Here is a 23,587-nt window from a genome sequence, read left to right on the forward strand (position 1 = left end):
CCCGGGGGGGGTCCCGGTTACCCGGCCAGCCGGGACACCCCTGCTCAGGCCCTGCACAGCCCCGGCCCGGCTCCGCAGCGCCCCCCGCGGCCGCCGCCGGCAGCGCTGCGCGCTCGCCGCTCCCCTCCCCCGCGCGGCCGCCCCGCGCGCGCACACCGCCCCTTCGGAAAAAAGCAGCCGCTGCTTCCCCGCTTTATATACCCTGCTAAAAATAGCCTGCCGCCGGGCCGGCCAATCAGGAGGGGGCGAATTTCGAATCGGGCCAATGGCGGGAGCCGTCACGGCCGGGCTCGGTCACGCCAGGAGGAGCCGCGATGTCTGCCGCGCGGCGATTGGGCGGCTCTGACGTCATCGGCACGCGGGTCGCGGGGCGCGCGGCGGGGATTGGGCGGCGGCGGCGGGCGGCGCGCCGGGATCACGCGGGGCGGGGGCGGGCGCGGGGGCGGGGCGGCGGCGCGGCCGGGCAGAGCTTTGAATAGGGAAGTTTTGCGGGGGGCTCCGCTCGCAGAGTCCGCGCCGTGTTTGCAAATATTGGGGCCGCTTCTGCGCCAGGTCCGCCGGCCGCGGGAGGGGGGACAGCCGCGCGCCCGCCCCGGGAGACGTCCTGCCCTGCTGTGCGATTAAACTTTGCATGAAACTTTGGGTCTTTTTTCCTCCCCGAGCTCCTCAAGGAATTAATATATATATATCTATATATACAATTTTTTTTCTTCTTTTTTTTCATCTCTGGAGGAAGGGGGGGGGGACTTGGAAACTGAGAGCAGAGGTTAACACCCCCCCGCACACACCCCGCAACCCCTGCACATAAAGGAGGCATCTGTATTTTTGGTAACCAGCACTGACTTTGTTGTTGCAACTTGAGACATGGATGTTCTCCCAATGTGCAGCATCTTCCAGGAACTCCAGATTGTGCACGACACGGGTTACTTCTCAGCCTTGCCGTCCCTGGAGGAATATTGGCAACAGGTAAACGAGGATGTCGATGTTGTTGTTGTTGTCGGGGATTTTTTTTTTTTAAAGCCGTATTAAAGGATGAGCGGATTTAAGAAAGAAAAAAAAAAAAGGCAAAAAAAAAAAATCAAGCCCAAGTGTCAGCGAGGAGTTTGGGGAGAATTCAGCACAAATGTGTAGCGATGTTTTGAAGCAGGTGTTTCGGCTTTGAGTAGACGGCTGTCTGGGGGGAACAGTCCCGAGGCGGATGGAAGGAGCTGCGCATCCCCGTCTCTCCTTGTTTACCGCGGGCGCTGCCGGGGGCTGTCAGCGCCCGCGGCCGCTCCGCTCCGCAGCCGCGCGGAGCCGCCGCTCGCTCCACACCGAGTCCTGGCAAAAGTTTCGCGCTTGTACCAGGTCCAGACTCCACAGCTGGGTCTTGTCATCCGAGCTCCCTGCCTTGGCCAAGGGCTGCTTTGCGCCCTGTGCTGTGGGTTTCTGATTTTTTTTTTTTTCTGGTGTGTTTTTGTTTTAATTTTTTTTTTCTGCAAGTGTATACTATTATTGTTTTTGTTCCTGGCGAAGATGGGGAAAAAGCCCTCCAGGAGCGTCGGTACACACGTCTGTGTGTGTGCATGTGTATGTACATGTACAGAGCGTGGCTGTTCCCAGCGCAGGGAGCTTTGTCGAGCCCGTGAGTTGTCAGTCATATGACAGCGATCCCCTTGTGCTAATTGCCGTGGCCGGGAAGGGAGAAGAACGGAGCCTTCTTCCCTTTAATGGACATAATTTTTGGGCCATTTTTTTCTCCCCTTTCTCTTCTTGCTGTGATCCGAGCAGCGGGATGGCAGAGTCTGACAGCCCCGCGGGGCTCGGGGGAGCGGGGCCGCCGCTCCGCTCGCTGCCCGGCGGGGGCTGCTCAGCCCGGTCACCGGATCAGCTACCTGCTGGCTTTGCAGAAGGACGAAGGAGCCTTTCCCAGAAGGTTGAAATGCAAAGTGTTACAACCTTCACATGCCTGCTAATTGTATGCAATGACTTTTTTTTTTTTTTTTTTCTTTTCCCCGCTCCCTCCCCCCCGCTCCCCTTTCAGAGCGGCAGCTCCATAGTACGTGATTGAAATGGAGCTAAGTAGTTTCCTTCAGGCATTCGGGCTCTTGGCGAAGCGCCAGCCCTCGTTCCCAGTAGCCTTCAGAGGCATTTAAACTCGGAGAGCTTCACTCTGCTCCCCATTACTAATCTAGCTAATGAGGAATTTAAATTAGCCGGGAATATGAAAGTTTAACAAGATCTTAATAAATGCTTTTTTTGCTTGTTTTCACGAAAAATCAAAGCACTATTGTGCTGTCCCTGTAGAAACCCTTCTTGTTTTTAACAACATTGCAACCCAGTTCCCTAATTATAGGCAAATACATAAATACCGTGTGCAACAGTGGGTTTGGTTTGGGGCTTGTTTGTGGTTCTGATTTTTCTGTCCAATTTTGCCTACACTCCGAGCCTGACCAGAGCATGTGACCCAGTTTACTGGAGCAGTGCTGGGGGAGAAAGGAGGCTGCTCCCATGGCGGCTCTGCTCATGGGCAGATGCAAAGGGGCTGTGAGGAGAATGTGTGGCATTTGGGACCGGGTTTTGCTCCCGGGTTTGGAAAAGATGATCTTGCTAAAATAAGTAGTGTTTGGTTTGGAAACTTGGTGTGTCCATTTTCTGTGTAAACTTCCATATGGATCAATTCCTATAGTGGAAAGAATAATCCCGAAACATCAGCTTGTTGCCATAACAGTTCACATTCTTTCTTTTTTTTTCTGTTCTCTGAAAAATGGCTAGAAAGTCAGAAGGGGTGAAATGAAATTGAAACTCACAGTTTCACCCCGTTCAGGGTGGTTTTGTTTTTTGTTTTGTTTTCTTTCATGGAGTCGAGGGGAATGTGGTTAGGGGAAGTTGTCTATGTGCTGTTACATGTACATTTGCAGAGTACTTTCTTGGCAGATGGTCATGGTTTTAAAAGGAAGTCTCCTTTGGCATTGCGTGAAAGAAAGAAAGAGATGACTCATACAGTTGCACTCTTGGCCAGTAGATAAAGTTCTTGTTCATTGTGGGACTCCCAGCAGGACCTCAAACTAATTTCCCATCTCGCATCCTATAGAACAGGACATTTCTATTCTGGAACTTTTTTCCTCCCCTTTCCTCTGTTGTTGAAGTTCTCCATGTTCCCCTGAACACGCATGGGAGCAGTTTGAGTTATGTGGTGTGCATGCCAGTGTGCTTGGAAATGACATTCTTTGAAAGTCGAGTGTGCTGTGTTCTCATGCACAGCAAATGGGAGGATGTCTGCTGCTCCATTGATGTCCCCAGAAGACAGGCCGGCAGCTCCGCAGCCGTGCTGAAATGTGGCTTTGTTTTCTGACACAGGATTTGGGTTTTGACTGGGTGTCAGAGCGCATTGTATTCAGTTGGGTCTTTTCAGCCTCGCGTTTGTGTGAGAAAGATACAAAACAACTTGAAATTAGTCAAGGTGCAAGAGCGAAGTGTAGTTTTATCTTGTGGTTCTTTATGGTCTTTTTTGACATCAGCCTGCTGAAAACACAGATTTTATGATGAGAGTGATGATAATTTAACTGAGTCATTAGAATGCTATTTTGGATACCAAAGCTGACTTGCACCTTCAGCTGTGTGTTTGAACTCCTGCCCAGGTCTCAAAAACTGATTTCTTTTCATCGTAACAGTCACCTAGTTACAGCTTGAGGAGCCTTTAATTTGTTTTGAACCTAGAAACCTCAAATCGAATGTGCTACATTCCTGCATGCTTTTTGAAGTGTAAAATAATTTGGTTTATTTTTAGGCAGGCCTGTAACTTTTCTCTCTTTTTCTTCCTTCTCTTTCACCTAGACGTGTTTGGAGCTGGAACGGTATCTTCAGAGTGAACCTTGTTATGTTTCTGCATCTGAAATCAAATTTGATAGCCAAGAGGATCTCTGGACCAAAATTATTCTGGCACGTGAGAAAAAGGAGGAATCTGAACTGAAGAACACATGTGTCCCAAAAGAGGACAATCTTGCTAGTCAGAACTTAGAGACCAACAGTTTGAATTCTGATGTGAGCAGCGAATCTTCAGACAGCTCTGAGGAGCTCTCGCCCACGACAAAGTTTACCTCTGACCCTATAAGTGATGTTTTAGCCAGTTCAGGGAACTTGAGTTCATCTGTCACTTCCACTCCCCCTTCGTCTCCTGAGCTGAGCAAGGAGCCTTCTTCCCAGATATGGAATTGTACGCCGGGTGAGTTGCATTCACCGGGGAAAATCCGTACCGGTACCACTGGAAAGACTGCAGAAAAAGGTACACCCTCCAATGGTGACACCTCCCCAGATGGCAGAAGGCGTGTTCACAGGTGTCATTTTAACGGTTGCAGGAAAGTTTACACCAAAAGTTCACATCTGAAAGCACATCAGCGCACTCATACAGGTTAGTAACCCTCTGCTTGTTAAGAGCTGGCAACTACTGTAGGGAATACTCCGTGGTGGTGGTGGTGGTGTCACAGGTTACTCAATCACTGGGTGGTAGCCCAGGTTTGGAGGGATGATGTAATTGTAGCAGAGGCTTACCAGCATGGACAACATCACTTCCTCATTGTCTTCATGGGCCAGGGCACTTACTGGAGGATTAGGCTGCTGTCATGGCAAATAGGAGCCACTCATCTAAGCAGGCAGTGGTTGGGAAGCTGCAGCAGCACACTGTCCTCAGGAGAAAAGGTTCAGCCAAAATAGGTGCCAGGCCTTTCTTGACAGTTATTTTTAAAGCAAAATTGAGCCATGACTTTTTTGCTAAAAAAAAGAGGAATGTATATCCAAAAAACAGTCAGATTACTAAATAGTGTAAGAGCTTGTTTTTATGCTTCAGTCCACATCAGGTCTATTTTATCAGACGTACCAAGGCCTTGATTATATTAAGTATAGCTAAATTTGTAACCCATTTAACACTTATGCATGCCATTGTTATCAGCAAGAAATCTTGGAAAGCCACAATGTATCATTGTCCTTCTGACACATCTGCCCAATTGGACCTAAAAATTTATGGTCTACTGTATAATTTGATCCCAAATTACTGAGCAACAGCATTTTATTGTTATGAAACCTTAATAAAAAATAAAGATAACAATCCTGTGTGTTATTGGGAAAGAAAGTGAGGAAGATAGACTCTTCAGGGCTTTTATATAAATATTTTATGGTTGAAGTAGCCTGCTGATGTGCTTGTTTGAGCATTATTATTTGACATCTCTTTATGACAGCAGTTAGATGTGTAGAGTTGTGCCTCGGCTCAGTAGTCATGGCTTAATGTGAGGAACTGGCATGGTGTTCTTGGTGTACCAGTTCTAACATCTGTATGGATGGTTGGCTTTTTTTTTTTTTTTCTCCATAAGATGTGGGAAAGGGAATTCAAGGAAAAAGTTCTATTTTGACTCATGAGCTCAGCATTTTGTGGCTTTTGTGGGAAGTCTGAGCAAGCTCGGATGCTCCCATTGTCATGCAGAAGTTAGATAAAACAGGATTATTTCAAGAGAAAAAAAACCCAATTTCATCTGAAACCCGTGGTTGTTGTGCAGACATAAATAGCTGTCAGGCTCAGAAGTATTGCAGAAATGGTGTTCGGGTGCTGTCTGGTTGAGAACGTTCCTGTGAATGGAAGTGGTATTTCTTGAATGCTGAAATAGCAGTGTTCAAAGTGGTATGCTGGCTTTTCGAAGAATAAGTGGCTCAGCAGAAAAGAGGTTGCATGTTATGCATATGAGTGAGTGACAGAGGACTTTGATGCAATACAGTAGCCTAATTGCATTTTGGAGCCTAGCTGTGCTGTCTTTAATCACCTTTATGAGATGAATGGTACCTGTTTGGGAGTAAGCCTGCCATTGTGGATGAACAGGAATGGTAGAGGGCTAGATTCCTTTGTTTCCTGGGACCCTGTTTAATCAGTCTTTTTTTGTTGTTGTTATTATTTTTTGTAAGAATGAGTTAATTTGATGTGCTGTTGCAGCAAGATAAGTAGGAATCATGTGGATGAATTTTGTGAGCCTTCTTCGCTTGTGTGTTCTGAAGCATTCAGATAGGTTAAATAAAATTATCCGTCTTTGGAGAAGTGAGGGAGGTTTACATAGAAAATGATAGCTCCTGTCTTTGAATGAAGTCATGACTAACATGTAATCTGCTTTCTTTGTAGGGGAAAAGCCTTACAGATGTTCATGGGAAGGGTGTGAGTGGCGTTTTGCAAGAAGTGATGAATTAACCAGACACTTCAGAAAGCACACTGGTGCCAAGCCTTTTAAATGTAGTCACTGTGACAGGTATGTGATTGAAATGCACCCTTTTAAATAGTTATTTTTAATGCTTGTTGGAAAGCCAGTCTGGGCTGCTTTTTGCTTCTGTAGGAATTATTTGGGAACACAAGCATGTCTGGTAGTTTTAAGGAACTATTGCATATTCAGGCTAGAAAAGCCCTTCCATTTTACCAGTCTTTGGGAAGTGGTTTGTAGCCTGATCTTGCCGACAAATGTTGACAAGTCCGCAGTGTTACCACCCATCTGCAGAGCTCCTGGGTGCCCACAGACACCTTGAGTACTCCCGTGTATCCCAGGCATGCCAAACCCCTCCTCCACCAGCTGTGTTTTGGAGCAGCAGAGCAAGGGGAGGTGCTTGAGCTCCACGTGTCGCGCGCGCGTGCCGGCGGCCATGGGCTAACGCGCAGCCTTGCTCTTGCCTTGCAGGTGTTTTTCCAGGTCTGACCACCTGGCCCTTCACATGAAGAGACACCTCTGAATGGGTCAAGAGGTGAATCCTGCGGGCTAAGAGGCGTCAAGGTTGAAGAGCCTTGAGCGGAGGGATGCGTGTTCCAGCCAAAGCATGCCATTTTGCACCCTACCCAGTTGCCTCCAGGACCTCACTTCCTTGAAGGTCTTTTGAGGGCTAATAAGTCATGTAAGAACGGCATAGCAACCACGGTGCGTGATGTTTGGGGTTTCCTGGACTCATACACTGGTATCTAACCTTCTGAGTGGCTCCTAAGCCTTTGCCGTGAGCATGTGCACTGAGAATGTTAATGATTGGGCGACTGTATGCGATGAGGATCTCTTGATGACTGTATGCTGAGGCACGTTTTTTTTCTTGTGGTTGTTTTATAACTGTAAGAGAAAAAAAATAGTCTGAATGTCTTGTATGTGAGGAATATCTCATGAGATGGGACGACCACCAATCATTTCCAAGGGGTGGGGGGAGGGTGTCTGCACCTTTTTAGAGGGAAAACCTGAGCGGGGGAAAGGGGGGAATAAAAAGAGTCAGGATGCCAGAATGGAAATGGGGAACCTCCCTGTTCCTGTGTGAGAGGAGCTTTAGGTGTCTGGTGCAGCTATTAAACGTGCAATGTGTCAAGTAGCTTGTTTTACTTGCTACAGAGCTCATTTGTAATCCATTGTATAAGCTGTGTATTTACAAATGTAACACAACTATAACTTTTCATTATAATACAAAGGTTATTGCATGGTTCTGGGGAACTATATGCTTTTCCATTCTTTAATCAGGACTGCAGTTTTGATTCCAGTTAAGAGCAGCTAAAATACAATTGGTCTAATGTTACATAATGTATGGAACATGAATAATTTTTTTGTTGGGTGGATAAAACCACTATTGGTTAGAAACTGATTTTTCTCATGCAGCTAATTTTTCTCTTATTTATGCCTTGAGGACTAACTTCTGGTTTTCTAGCTGTTAATGCACTGTTGACCTTAATAATGGTGCCTTATGCAAGTGACCTTCTCTTGCAGGGGGTCTTATACAGGGGTATGGGTGATGCATGCTTTATTAAGGCTCTCTTTTCACCTGGCATTGTACTGTATCAAATGTATAATATGAGGGGAAAAAAAAGGTTACTTCCAGGGTCCTCCTTCACAAAGACAAATATAGAGAAAAGTCATTCATGTCAGTACAGTATTTGTTTAACTTAGACAATTTGACTGTGTTACAGTATAATGCATATGCCAATTGAATACCTGACCAGTTCTGCCACCTTGAGACTTTTTTTATATTGACCTTGCACAACAACTGTGTATATACACACCCCAACTGTACTTAATATGTCAAGTTTTCATACATATTAAAGATACAGAAGTATTAAAAGATGTATTTGCTTAAAAGGCACAAGTTTCACATCTATATATCTAGCTATCTGTTGGTCATACAGAAAGAAACTATATTACTTTTTTTTTAAAAGTGGGCAGAAAAATAATTGTGTATGTATATTTGTGTGTACAGTCTGTGTATGTGTGTATATATATAGATAATATATAAATATTTTTTTTAAAAGGAAAAGAACTAGAACACATAGCTAGAAAATGCCACAGCCCATCAAAATATTCCCTCTTCCCCCTTACCCCCCGCAATACGGTCATTAAGGAGACAAAGAAATGAAAGATACAGTTAATTAAAATCTAGCATTTTTAGAGGCTTTACCTTTAGCTTAATGGTATGCTAAAGGCTTTGTTGGCATTCAGTCCTTCTCAGACTGCTGACTGTGTTTTGTAGTTATTAGGTTGTCTGGAATAGCGTATCTGTGGCCATTTAAGAATGATATGAACCGAATATTGGCATGCTAAAAGAATATTAGCTGTGTGCAGAAGTGCACTTGGGTTTTGGCCTTCCAGCTTACTGGAGGACCTGTGAGTGAGCTAGTCGTTGTGGTGGTTGAGCTCTAATTTTACATAGTTCAGCTAAAATAAAGACTGTTTTTTCCTAGAGTAGGAATAGTCTGTCCAAAACCAGTTTTGTTTTGTTTTGTTTTGTTTTTTTAAAACCAGCTCACTACAGTTGATGCAATGAAACATGTGACCTGTTTCTTTTATTGTTAATTATCAGTCTTGCTTACTCTGCTAATATTTTGGTATATCTTCCTGGAAATGTATGTAGATAAATGGTTTAAAAAAAGTATATGCAAGTGATCTGGTTCTATGGAACACACAGGCTTAAATCATTCTCATTTCATTTTTGGTTTAAATTGCCTGAAAATGCACTTTTTTTTTTTCCTTCCCCCAAACAGACAAAATTTTCCAGAAAATGGATTTCTATTTATGATTGGGTTTTGTTGTATTTTTAACTCCTTGTTTGCTTTGTCCTTGGCTTAGCTGTAATTCTTATAAACAAGAAATTAAAACAAAAAACAAAAAACCAAAAAAAAAAACAAAAACAAAAACAAACAAACCAACCCCAAACAAAAAATACTTGCACTGGCTTGTCTCAATTGTGAAATACCATCAGACTTGTGTGGATGGGGTGGGGCTGTGTGCCATATGTCAAATGCCTGTAATTTTCTTAATAAGCAAGTACATTTTGTTCAGGTGATAACTGAGCCTCAATCAAGCTGAAAAATAAAAAAAATAAAACATTTTTGCTTGAAATTTAAGAAGAAAAAGTTTCTATTAGTGAAATTTCTTTTTTTGTTTTTGAAGCACCCTGTTATCTAAAGAATCTCTTTGTAAGATTTTTGTAAGAATTTTGTTTTACAAGATTTTATTTGAAATTGTTTTTTGCAAGATTGTTATATTTCTGTATGAATGTATTTTTTATTGGAATAACATAAAAAGAAATTCTTATCAGCATCACGTGTCTGTTTCCATCTTTCTTCTCTCTAAGTCCTACACACCAAACAATGTCAAGTACTGTGTTGCTGCTTTGTCTTGAGTCACACCTGGTCGCGGGTGCAAACACCTTTGGGTCAGGTCATGTTGTAGAAGACAAGCCCTGTTGGGAGAATAATCTTGGCAGTAGAAACTAGAAGTTCTTCCGTATTTGAAAAGCTGCTCTTGACTCATCATTTGCCTCAGCAGAATAAATAGTTAATGTGATTGTTACTGCAAGACTGCACCTTCATTTCAAATCGTTTGTTCTGGAGAGGTGAATGCACATGGGACGAGTTTGGTGTGTGGGAAAGGAGATCCAGTGGCCATTCAAAGGGAAGGACAAAGCCAGAAAGCTGTTGGCTGGGCTGGAGGCAGGCACCTGTCCTTGGCAACTGCTGCAGAGTGTGGATCTTGGACCTGCCTGGTCCATGGGGAAGCAAGCCCAAAACCTCGACGTGCAGCTGTGGGAAGGAGAGCTTGGAAGGGACTGCATTATATCTGCCTGCTGCAGACACCCATCTGAGGCTGCTCTTGGGCTGACCTGACCCATGTGCTGGTGGTGACCTTCAGCCTGTAGAACACAAGCCTCTCTGAACCACATTCTTTCTGAGCAATGGCTGTTCAAAGCATGCTTGGCATGGACCTGGCTCGAGACTCATACAGAACTTGTTTGATGTTGCCTTGTGGCTCCTGCTTCACTCATGCTGGTGTTAAAAGTCCCTGAAGCGTTGAGTGAAAACACTGGTAAAATTGCAAAGTTGTATGCAGAGAAACTTTCACATGTTTTGGAGCATGTGAATTCAGTTCATGTTAACATATCATGGACTTAGATGATTTAGAAATGGTCTAAAATGATGCAAAAGAACTGAAACATTAAAGATTGAGGCAGAAGCAATGTGGCAAAGGGACCCTTGCCACCTTCCCCAGTTAGCCCTGCAGTGGGCTAGTAAATAGACATAATGCCTGCATTAGGCATGGCAGAAATGGCAATCTAGGCAAATTCATGATCTGCAGTGGGAGGGTTACATTAAATTTTACCATGGGTGTATCTCATGCAATGGAACACAGGTGTCTTCTGGGAGACTTAGTTAAAGTTTAATAGAAAGAGAAAAAGCTACTGAGGGTTGAGATATTTTGCCTCCTTGTGTAGAAAAGGAAATATTTTTAAAGAACTGAGCTTGACCTTGGAGATTCTCCACCCAAAATGTTCAGTGGGTGTGTAATATAGAACAAGGATTGGCAAATTTTTTCCTGTTTATTCGGTGTGTGTCATCTTGGGTTGTGTCATACTCTAGCTTTAAAAAAAAGAAAAAGCCTGAAAACTGCTTTATTAAGAATGTTGTTGAGATCCTGCCTTTTATTTTTTTTAATTCTCAGATTGTACTGAAAAACCAGCAGTGTGCAGGAAAAAAAAGAGACTACTGAAAGAACTATTGGGCAACAAGGAAACTACAAAGCAGAGAGCAATAGTGCATTTCAACATATGCATCTACTGCAGGTTTGCTTAATTCTGGATTTTGAAATGCAGAGCAGAGGGGAAGAGACATGAATTTGAGGGTGAAGAAGTCAGGTTGCTGAGGTATGGACATAGATTAGTAGCCTCTGCAAGTTCCAACAGCGTCAGCTGTGGTTGGAAAGGTGAAAAGGAGGACAGAGCCTGTGAGCCAACATGTTAGCACAGAGGTTAGATATGGCATATTTGTGCAACCATCAAGATGAAACAGTTAAAATACCAAAACAACCCATTTGGATGTTTTTTTTTGGATTTTTTTTTATCCTCTTGGGTGTGAAAAATCCAGGCATAGAGGTGGTCAGTGCAAGTAGGGCGTATCAGTTTACCGGCTTATTTGAACAATTGTGTCTTATAAATACAACATGATGTTGAAGTTCACAATAGACAAGTGGTTGCTGTTTTATTAAATTGAATGTCCATATTGTTTAGAAGTTGACTGTCAACCAACTGTCTCCCCTCCAAACCACATTACAATTTGAAATAAACTGTATCTGGAATTGTGCCTGTTAAGGCATGTTGAAAAAAAGCTGTATTTTATTCTTTCCTCTTTAGAAGTTGTTCATGGTATTTCTGCCTTTGTGTCCAACTTTTACCTCTTCCATTCTTCTCAACTACTTGGGCATTTGTTCTTTATTTTCTTTAATTGCTCTGAAAGCTCCAATGAATAAAAACGACCTCTGTAAATCACACAAATAGCAGCAGCAAAACTAGAAACAAGGAGAAGGAAGAACACTATGGCAATTGTTTCAAAAAGTAGCTGAGTGTTCTTTATGCAGCACCAGAAGGGTAAGTGTCCTTACATGTTTACACAACAGGGAGAGACAGCGTTTGATAAGAGGAAAGCTTCATGGTCCATCCATTGGAGGTCTCTTCCAGCCTTGTCTGGAGAGTGGAATTCAGGTAGACTGAAACAATAAGAGGAGCTCTAACTGCACAAGATTGTACGGGGGGAACACAGGTAAAAAAGGTTTCCCCTCCAGTTTTTAAAGAATGAAAGGCCTGGTATTTCCTCTTTGTTCCTCCATTTCTTCAGAAATTCCTTGGAGAAAAAATGGCTTAGATAGGAAATCTCTGCACTATTTCTTCCTCAAGCTTTTGCAGATTTGTTCCCTCTGGTAGCACTGGTTTATAGGCTCAGTAACAATACCGGTACTCCAGTTCTTTATTTCTGGTGACAAGAGGTTACCAAGCAGCTCATACTTCCACAGAAGTTTGCCTGCTTTTGCCTCATCAACTGGGATTGTGTAGCCAAGAGGCATTAACAGGTACTTCTGAAATAAAGCCTCTGACATGGCAAGAAGCTCTGCTGAGATTATACAGTCCAAAGCAATGGTATCTTTATATTTTTTCCCTTTAGCTCTTTTACCTCTGCACTTGCTGTTTCATCCCTTATTCATGGTCCTTAGATATATGGCATTTATTTTTGATCAAACCTGTAGCAATACTGTCTCATAACCATTTGAGCTCTTACATTTAAGGGAGAATGAGCAGACAGAGTATTGCTTTTGCACACAGGTCTACAGAGGTTTAATCAGTCTAGGATTCATTGGAGCTACCCTGGGAAATAAGGGTTTGCAGGTTCATGCATTAATATTGCGAGGCCTTGGTCAAAAGCTCATTTAAGTCAAGGAGAAATTCCTCACTGAATTCGACTTGCTCCAGACAGAGTCATTTTTTCATAGAGCGGAACCTGAGGAGAAAGTACATTTGAAACCCATTCAGAACCAAATTTTCATTCAATGACATTTATGACTATATTTTGTCCATTTCCTGTTGAACTTTTGATAGCTAGAGTTCACAAGTACAAGCATTGCAAAGATGATTTTTTTTAACAGAAATGTGATTTTTTTCCTCCTGAAATTTTTTTTTGATTGCAGACTGATGATAAACCCTGTAATTTGTTCTGCAGTTTCACTTACACAACAGCTACATAATAATTTTGTAAGTTATAGCAGTGACTATTTTGAGCTGCAGCGGTTTCAATCAGAATGCTTCATGAAGTATTAGCTGAGAAATTATTAACTGGAGTAATTAACTGGATTTGCAGGATATCACAGCAACAGAGGTAGCCTTATCGCTTTTAAAAAAATTGCTGCATCAGATACGAGCCAGCACATTTTGTTAAAATGGAGAGAAACTATCCAGAATTTGCAATCGAGGCTACAGATCGGTCGTGTTCTTGAAGTATAGGCTTATAATTTGTCACAGGAAAATAACTCCATAAAGCAAAACTGCTAAGGTGTTTTAAAATGATCTATTACATGGAGGTGTCTAGTACAGCCATTTTGGATCAGTTCATGATAGGGAACAGATGGTATATATGTTTATGTTTAACATTAAAGGAGGTATAGAAAGCAATTGGGAGGTGATGTATTTTGTTAATGGGCAAGTAAAGCCTCATATGTACAGTTAAAATAGAATGTAAGAAACAAGCAACATTTTTTCAGCACAAATGAGGCAATGCAACAACAGCTTAAGTAGATTTATTTGACTTGTTTCACTTTAAATAATTTTAATGAGAAATTCTCTAAATGTTTTTGAGCAGAGATAGAAAGTAATCTGGTAACCACATGTCTCGATGTATGCCAAGCTGTTCTTTAACAGCACTTTCTTTCAATACAATATAAATTTAGCTGGAATTAGCGTTGCTGAATATTAGTCCCTCAGTGCCGCACTTGCTAAACCCTCATATTCTTTTTATTGCTTCTGTATATTTCAGAAGTAGAGTGTGTGGTCAGTTCTGGACAAAGGCAAATTATCTAATGGGGCTGGGGAAGGCAATGTATTGGTGAATTCTGTAGCAAACGGCTTGGTAATAATTCAGGAAGGTTGCAGATCTGCGCTGTATACAGTAATATATTTTTTCTTGTAATGTGCTACCTCTTGGATTTGATACTGAATATATCAAAAATCTAGTTATGCATGCAAAGCTGTATTTTTCCGAGTTTTATTTACTTCACCTTACACATGCAGTAGTATGTTTTTTCATTTATAAGATTTATCTTCGAGCATGCACCAATGTGACTAACGCTCATTTCCAAGCTCTGCTAGGCAAGTTACTCAGTCTTCTGGGGTTTACTTTATTTGTTTTTGCTAAGTATGAAGAGGACATTGAGGGCAACTGGATTTTAGTAGATCCTCACTGTAATTAATTATTCATCAGCGGTAGAAGTATTAGCAGCAGCAGTCAGACATGCAGAGGAGGCTGAGATCTTGCTGTTGTGAACCTACAGGGAGAGAGGCTCTTCCATCCAGGTTTTGCCTAATTAGGCCATGACACATTTGGAATTACCCACATCCAAAGAGCGAGAAAGTAGTTTTACAACCTGTTCTGATGATCTCAGCATATTTCCTTTTTCTGGTCAGACAGATAACCCTGGTGATATTATAATATCCGTATTATAATTCCATTCAGTCTGCCTGTTTGTCACAGGTTGATTAATTCTGGATTCATTCTCACCAGGATGGAACCTCCCCATGCAGAACATGGGGTTTCAATGCATTTTAGTAGGCATTTTTTAGGTGGGACTCTGTAATGTGCATGCCTGCCTCAAAATCATTGGGTAATTTTTTGTTTCATAATTTTGTTTTCTATTTCTAACCACTTCCTTCTGGCAATAAATTTGGTATGTTCTACATGAAATGATTTGAATCTACTGATATTTCTTCTTAATTTGAAAAAAAATTGTTCAGAAGTAATCTTTTATCCCATAGACAGAAAAGAGTAAATACGAGATGTAATAATGTTCTAGTATTAATGGGATTTGAGCCTTGGTAGGAAATAGATGCATTATTCATAAGGATTGATGGTCTTTAGTGTCCCAACAGCCCCTTGTGGGGCTTTGGAGGTATTAGACTGGTCACTAGAGAGAAGGTTTCTCTAATGCTCAATAAGCTAGACTAAAAATATCGCCAGAATTATAAAGCAAAAAACTAATCAAATCCTAAATATAAATGCAATGATACAAATCCATCCCCTAGTTATCTCCAGAAACCACCCTGCCTCAAAGGGTTGTCAGTGACTTGTCCGTTATTATCTTTAATCAAGCAGAAGAGAAAGGCACTGAACGCCACAGTGGGTCTGCATAACAAGGCGCTGCAGGTGAAATCCATAGTCTGTGCTTCCCGCTATCCGTGTGCTGCTGGCCGGCCCCGGCTCCGCCAGCCAGGGAAAGGGCAGCCAGGAGACAAAGGGATGCAGTGTTTGCACAATACCTCTGAAGTCCTCTGTAGCTTCTCCTAATTTCCATCCCCAAAGTCCAGACCGCAGATGCTTCGCCAGGCAAAACTGGCCTGGATGACTGTAGGTAAAAATTATGTGGTAACATGCAACAAAGAAGCTGACTAAAGGAGATTTCTGCAGTAAGGTTTCAGCACTTACACAGATGGGATCTACTCAGACTCTGGTCTCTGTGCTCCATGACAGGACATTATTTATCTTAATTATAATGGATAACTTCAAAACAAAGGGGAAAAATAAAAGAAAAAAAAAGAGTGTGTATTCTCTCATGTATTCAAGCAGATTAGGCATTACAGTTAGAATATTTGTCAAAAAAGCTAAAACTGCTAGCTGCGAAACAAATATAACCATGTAATTCAATATTAACAAATACCTTTTTCATTCGACATTAAATATCTTGGGATAATAATGAGGTCATGAAAGACTCGTGTTTGGCCAGGAGAGAGAAGAACATTCATAAAAGAAGAGCTGTGGCATACAGCTCCTTTTGGCACAAAGGGCAGCACCCAAAGTCTGCTCAAGTAGTTCAATGTAAAGCAGATTTAAGCCTCCATTCTGAAATGATGTCTGTGCTCACACCCTTCTGACCCTCACCTGCCGTCCCCTGAGACACCCCAAACCATACAGGACTGCATTGGAGCACCCCAGAGGACACGGGCCATCTCTGATAAGGGACGTGACGTCCTAGAAGGAACAGGTCCTCAGCCAAAGTCTGGGGTGCGCCAGGACCATGAAGGTGATAAACTGAAGTGGGGACAATGGGTCAAACATCAGGAAGAATGTAGATCTTTGCTGTACTGGTGTTTGGAACCACAAATTAGAGCATGGGTGCTGAGACAAAACCTTCAGCCTTCATCCAGTAGCACTTGGCTTTTGTCAATGTTTGGTAAGAGGTGCTCAGCTATATGCCTGCCCAAGTACCCTTTACCAGAAAAGGAAGCAGAACCGCCATACACTTTGCTGTGTCCTTTAGATCCATGACATGTGAGTTTGAGCTTACATTTTAAGTTCTTAATATGAAGGCATTAACAAAGAAAAATTATGACAGATAATTAGGACCCCAAGAATTTTATATTTTTTATTAAAATTTATATGCATATGCACACACATGCATAAATGGAAACAGATTTTCTTGTCTAGGTTTTTTATTTTCTATATAATATCACATTCCAATAGAACAGTGTCCTTAAAAAGTCATCTGTGGAATTGATAATTGTATTTCAGACTTAACCTGAGGTGTAAGGTAAAACCAGCTGAAAACACTAAACAAAATCAAACTGTCTGGGCTAGTGAAAAAGATGAAAAACAACAACAACAACAACAACAACAGCAAACCAAAAAAACAACAACAAAAAAAAAAACAGCAAAAAAAGCCCCCAAACCAGAAACAATTAAAGAAAAAAGATAAAGCCAACTTTTAAGGTGGTTTAGTTTTGTTTTCTTTTTTTTTAATCTAACAGTTTGTGGGAATATGAATAAGTAAATACATAAACATTGAAGTTGTTGATGGTTATTTTCAGTGAATCATAGATCCATGTTTTCACAAGTTAGGGACAAGGTCTTTAAAAAATATAAATTACTAAGTGAAATGTTGCCTTAAAAGTCTGAAAATTATGCTTTATTGGGATTTAGTTTGGTTTTTACAAATTTAAATTCTATATTTAGCATCCAGCAGAGTGCATTTGGAATACATTTGCATGATATTTCTTACAAAAGAAGTTAGAAAGTTCTGTTTTAAAAACAAAAGTTATGAAACTAAAAAATAAGCAAAAGCAAGTTACTCAAGGTTGTACAATGAAATGGTGTGAATTGGTCATGCTGAGGCAACTGTGTGCAAATGAAATCATTTGCTAGAGTAGATAGGTAGTTTCCTTGATTTCATGGGCCAGAAGGGATGAGACATGCCTTTCAGGCTGACAGTGTCTGGGAAAAAAAAATGTTAAAGCAAAACCACCCCCAAAATCTGGCAACATAGACACATGGTCCTTCTTCACCTGAAGTCCAGAGAAGCAGCGGAGTCTTAGAAGTGCCTAAGGAGTGTCATTAGATATTCCTCTGTGGGAAGTCCACGTGAGCCGTTGCTCTGTACTGATTCTTTTTTCCTTTGTGTGGTTCAACCTCACATTTTTATCTCATTATTCTTAGCAGTGGTAAGTACCTATGACAGGAAGACAGAGTGGAAAATTAAGGCTTGTTAAGACTATTATACACCAAAAGGATCATGTCACAAATGAGATTTCAGTCTGCCGAGTTTGGGATATAATTAAGTTATCATTTTCAAGGTGGATGGGTTTGAGACAATAAGAGGGCAGTGGAGGTTGTTCAGTTTCAAAGAGGTGAATCTTTTTATGCTGGGGAGTTATGTGGATGTGATTTTTGGAGAGGTGAGGGCCACCAACTCTCTCCCAGCAGAAGATCAGGGTCTTCTGCTCCTGGAACGGGAGAGCAGCTCCAGGGATACCATCATCCTTCAGGATGATCTCTCTGCTAAGAAAATGCTGTTTGATTGTGTCTCATTTCTATGGGCATATCATAAGTGTGCATTCTCCTCTGGTTTTGCTCTATAGGAACCTCTCAAGAATAAGAACAATAAACTTAGCACCCTGTGGAAGAGTGACATGTGATGAAAATTTCACTGTCTTGTTATTCACTTGTGAGGAAAGTGTATTTAAGGTGGTGAATAATAAGCATATGCCAATACTATGGACCCAGCAAGGAAGTGTCAACAAAACTGCGACAGGAAAACAGTGAGGCTTTTCTTGGTTTTGAGAGAATACAATGAGTCTAATGTTGCTGCTTTCTCATTTTTTTTCCAATGTTATCAGCATGGAAGTCTGGGCAGGACTTAGCTGAATCACTGCTCAGAAGTCAGTCCAAAATGTGAGTGTGTTAAGCAGTGTATGGGGACAGACTGACATGTGTGTTTAGTGGCAGTAGGGTTTGTCATGCAATTCCTGAGGGCATAATGGATGAGGGCTTTTTGCCTGCAAGTAGCCACGATAATTATATGAATCATTCAGGGAAATTATATTGAAAGATATCATATCGTAAAGCTGCAGAGTTTTCCACTGAAAACAGCAGCTTAGAAGAGCTTCAGAAGCGTGTTAACAAAGATGGTGCCTTGCTGGGCTATCTATTATTACACTCACACAAAGAGATCGAGCTGGCATGGGGGAGGGAATGCTGGAGGAAGGAAAGGAAGAGAAGACATATCATAAAGAGTGACAAATAATATGTTTAAACATTACACTCTTCATTTCCAAATTCAAGATTTAAACACAAAGTGTATTTTGGGGGTGTTTTTTCCCCTATTTATCTTTCTTCCTCCCTCCTCCTTTCTTAACTCCTCAGAAAGAGTAGGACAAATCTGTCCTCAGGGTTTTGTCCTGCTGTCTTTCACCTTTTTTAGTCTGCCACTTCTTCAAAAGGAAATGCTGTCTATTTGTGATTTCAAGCTGTGCAACTGGTGAAATATTAGCTAAAACCTAAGTTCTTACTCTGGCAAGATGATTTTGCTTTCAATAAAATCTTGGGGGGTGGGGGGGAAATGGGGGTGGGGAGCAGGGGGGAGTTGACAGGACACACTACCAGCAATGACAATCAGTTAAAAGCACTCTATTAAAAACATCAAACAGCCCTATTATCTACATAGGAAAGTTCTTCCTTACCTCCCCTTTGCCATGTAGGAATATTATGGAAATGGGGGTCCTGTGGGATATGAGGGTGGAGGCACAGTGTGGAAGGCAGCTCCATCCTCATCCTCAGGACAGGGAAGAATGGGACAGTGATGTCCCTGAGAACATTTGTTGGTGGTCACACCGCTGCAGGGGAGCAGTGGACAGGAGGACAAGCCCTGGGCTTGGGGCTGTGCTGCTGCAGTGGGGCCGGCTCAGGAGCTGTCCCTCTGCCACGGCAGCAGGGGTGACCCCAGGAACCCTCAGCCCTGCTCCCCCATCTCTCTGTCTGCACTTGCCTTCACCCTGCCACGCAGGGGATGTTCCCCACTCTGGCAGATACACATGTGCCTGTCCACATTAACATTTCTGTAACACAGTATTTCATCATCAGCATCACTATTGCACCAGCCTTTCACGGCGATCTTGGCAGTCCCAGGTTCTTTACTAGGGGTTCCTAATGACAGTCTACAATAAGAAAGAATTGCACAAAAGTTGTGTATTTGTCAGTAAGGCTTGAAAAAAAGGAATATCAGTCAGAGCTGCTTAGGAATGAGGGAATTAAATTAGCCTACCTGTGCCCCACTGTCCTGAATCTGGTCCATCTTTCTAGAAATGTTGATTCAGCAAAAGCAGGTGACAAGGAATCTAACTGGAACAGCAGGAGCAACTAGATTTCAGAGTTTCCTCTTGTCACAAACACTTTTTTTCAACTTACTAGGTTTGAAATTGCTTGTAAGTACATTAAAGAATCCTTCTTTCTCCCTGCTCTTTTTGCAGTACAGGAAGCCATGACTCATCTTAAAGCAGATATTTTGGGGAAAGAGCATTATTGTTTTCTGTTGTTGTTTGTTTGTTTGTTTGTTTGTTTTTGTGAGTTTTTGGTTTTTGTTTTTGTTCTTGTTTTTTTTTTTTTTGTTTTTTTGTGGTTTTTGTTTGTTTGCTTGTTTGTTTGTTTTATGAAGGATTTCTTAACTATTTTGACTAAAAATATTTCTTTGATTATTTGCTTGTGAGGTGCAGAAAAAAATAAAATCCCTGTTTTTAGAATACTTTCAATGGCAATAACTCACATTAACTATTAATGGAAGCAAATGACTGAAGTGACCCAGATTTCTTTTTTGCATTGTTAAGGGAAATAGCTGCATACAGAAACCTATATTTCTGGCAAGTAAAGGTATTTTGTCACTCATAGGCTAAAGAGGAGAAAGACATATCTGTTCTACAATGAAGTTACAACTTCAGTTTTAAATCTAACCATGATAAAACCTATGGGAAGAATATGTCAGATGAGCATAAAACCGACTGTCTAAGGACATTAGCTCCTTAGAAATATCATGGACTCTTTCCTCTGATGTCAATTTAAATTTGGGGATATCACCATCAAATACAATGGCATCAGAACTGTGTAAAACTGACATGATAGTAGGATGTGATCCTGCCTGCCTGTGTAACATTCACCACTTTCATCAATTCAAAGAGTGAACTTGGGCCATATATAAAATAAATAGACATATTGTTTTCTCTGGAAGGCATAGCTTCCAAAGAATTGCACTTGAAAAACCTCTGTGAGCTTAGTTTTGGTCTCAGTGTTAGTCCACCCAGATCCTCTGTACTGTGCCATCACTACAGCAGTTTCAGAGCATATCTCATGCACACAGAGACTGAGCTGTGTACAGACACAAATTTGGGCTTTCTTTGAGGAGCAGGAGATACACTTCCCACAGCTCAGAGCTCTGTGCTCAGACCAGCAGCCCTGGAGACAGGCTCACCCCCACTGCCAGGCACCCTCTGGGCAGTGCTTTGGCAGAGCTGGCAGCAGGGCATCATCCTCACCAGCTGAGGAAGGGAGCTGTTGTTCCCTGGTTTGGGATTCAGCATGGAGCTCCTAAGTCTGCCCGTATATGGTACAGGCAATAATATAAGTTCATAAACCAGGTTCCGGTTCCAACCAGTCACCTAAAACTACAACACACCACCTTGTAGATGTTCAGCTCCTTCCTTGTACTCACTCCTAACACATTTTCTTCAAAAATCTCACTCTTGGGTGGTCAATGTTATACTGCCTATCTATCTGCCTGAATGTGTATATATACACATTGCATTTTGAACTAGGTTTCTCGCTGTCATTGACTTTTATATGAAAAGTTGATTTGAAATAAATAGGAAAATTAATATTGACTTAAACAACACAGAAAAACATTTCCTATCTGAGAATTCAGGTGGCTAAAGATATTAAATGAGTCACTATGTGGTACATCAGTAGTTTCATAATATTTTATTTTTATTGGTGGGTCAAATGAGTCAGCTCACTGTAGGTAGGATTTAAGACAATGGGTAATTAATGTATGGGTAAGTCTAAATACATACTGCATACTTTTCTGTATCCACGATTTATTTTTCCTTAATCTGATACCAGATTCATTTGAAAAAAATGACTCAGCTTTTGCTGAGCTGGCCCTGCCTCTGACAAACTCACCCTTAGGAAATGGCATTTTCTCCTCCCAGAAGTGCCCTTGCAATATATTGTCAATTTTAAAGGTTGAAATTTTCAACCTTTAAAGAGTAAAAGAACATGCTTCTAAATTCTTTTGGAAAAGAATATGTTTTTATTTCCCTTGAGAAGAATGTGAAAACATGAGGTAAATATCATCAGTAGAATTTCTCCAAATGCATGCAGAATCAGCTTTAATTTCTCTTGATTTTTCTTCCTTTCAGTGAAATTACTGTTTATTGTCCATTTCCAACAAAAGATGGAACAGCTAAGAAGGGAGAATAATTTTAAAAATAATGTTTTCTTTGCCGTGTTTTAAATCAGCACATCTCCAAACATGACAGTTCAACTACCTGCTGAAGATCTAATTCTTATTAAAAAACAAATACAAATCAACACCTAACCACACTTTATATATTTTATAAGTTAATTTATATTATAGATTAATTTATTTTACAGGTTTAATTCACACAATATTTACAAAGCCTTTGGCCCTGCTTTAGTTCATAGTATTATCCTACAACATTGTCTGATTCTATGATACTGGACTGTCCCTTCCAGACTGGAGTTCTATGATCAACTAATGTGAACCAGGGTAGCTCAGTAGATGCATCAATTTGAACTGCATTTGAATCTCAGTCTAGTCCTTTTAGAGTTATGGTTAAAGTGAAATAGGCTGAAGGAGGAAAAATGATGAAGTCTAAAAAGGTTTGGAACATTTTTTCAAGGTGGCCTTCTCCCTAGTGAAATCAGAGCTCTATCTATAATTTATGGGCAGAACAAGACACCTAAAAATAGGGTTCCAAGAAGCCAGTGCTTGGTGTGAAGTATTAAACAGTAGGAAATGACAAAGAAATGTTCAGACTTCTGCCCTGCCATCAAAGGTTGTTAAATGAATACAGGGTTGGAGGAAAACACCTTTTCCCATTTTGGATTTGCAGCTACAAATGACTCTTGAAATTAGTTTCATCTGTCAGCTTCATCTTTTCTTGCAAAGAACAGAAGTGGTACTCTCTTGGTATGTGTGAGATCGGTGTTCATATATCTTTGAAACTCACTTTGGGGCAAGAGATTGCACCAATGTTTTCCACAGTTCAGAAAAAAATCACTCTCCTTGGAGAATTCTGGAATGGTGCTGAAATTCAGTATTCAACTAGAATTGCTCCATTCAATATAAATTAAGAAAATTCTAATTGAAAGAGAGACTGGAATTTCATCTCACTAGTCTCCTGAGTTATTCCCTCTGTGCTTGTTTAACCCCTAAATCTCTATACCCGAAATCAGAAAAGTATCAGATTTGATTTGAGTCTCCCTATCTTAAAAGTATCCTTTAACCACCAGGCTGCTAAAATTAGGGAGGCATACTCGTGAAGTATTTTTATTTAGTTTTAGAATCTACATTCAGATTGGCATGTTAGCTGGGCTGGGGACGCAGGTACAGTTCAATGGCTTGGTTTTGTGAGGATGTCAGACTGTGAACTTCTATGTAAGAGGTACAGATCAATGGAATTTTACAGATCACGCGGAAGTAGCCTAATCCATCTGAAGCCAGTGGTAATCCTTCCAATAACTCCAGTAAACTTTGTACATGACTACCTACAAGTCTGTTATTCTGGGATGATGTGTGTTGCTGGTCTCTTCACTGTGACCACAAAACCCCACGTGTACTTATAACAGTAAAGGATCAATAGCTTCTGCCTATTAGCAGAATACAGCAAAAATAGCTATATTTTTGTTTAGCTTCATTTTGTTTCTGTAGGTGTTGGCTGCTGACTTTGTATGCTTGAAGATTTTTCTAAAAAAGTTTTGATTTCTAGGAATTCCTTCCTGGCCTTCAGTACTTGAGAGTGTGAAACAAAAGCAGTATTTCTGGAGCCATGTATGGCATGTGCTCACAAGAACAAGTTCCTTCCCCTTCCTCCTGCTGCCTGAAAGACTCTCTGATAAAACCAGTTCATTTTATTTTCACATGACTTGTGGTGCTCTTAAGATCTAACATGTTATCTGGGTAAGGATCAACATTTTACAAGATTCTTTTTTTGCACCTCCAAATTCATAGTTCTCCATCAAAGATTTTAGCCC

The 23,587-nt window shown here is 41.3% G+C and overlaps 1 protein-coding gene across 1 annotated transcript; it reads left to right on the forward strand.

Moving 5' to 3' along the window:
- Positions 1-467: 467 nt before the first annotated feature.
- Positions 468-9,560, forward strand: KLF6 (KLF transcription factor 6). Its single transcript, XM_066200372.1, has 4 exons — positions 468-966; positions 3,817-4,390; positions 6,140-6,263; positions 6,684-9,560. Exons 1-4 carry the CDS (start codon positions 865-867, stop codon positions 6,733-6,735), a joined length of 852 nt encoding a protein of 283 aa, XP_066056469.1. The 5' UTR covers positions 468-864; the 3' UTR covers positions 6,736-9,560.
- Positions 9,561-23,587: the final 14,027 nt, after the last annotated feature.

Source organism: Chamaea fasciata, unplaced genomic scaffold (assembly GCF_029207755.1).
Source record: "Chamaea fasciata isolate MVZ Bird 193981 ecotype frontalis unplaced genomic scaffold, bChaFas1.0.hap1 SCAF_1, whole genome shotgun sequence".
Lineage (NCBI taxonomy): Eukaryota > Metazoa > Chordata > Aves > Passeriformes > Sylviidae > Chamaea > Chamaea fasciata.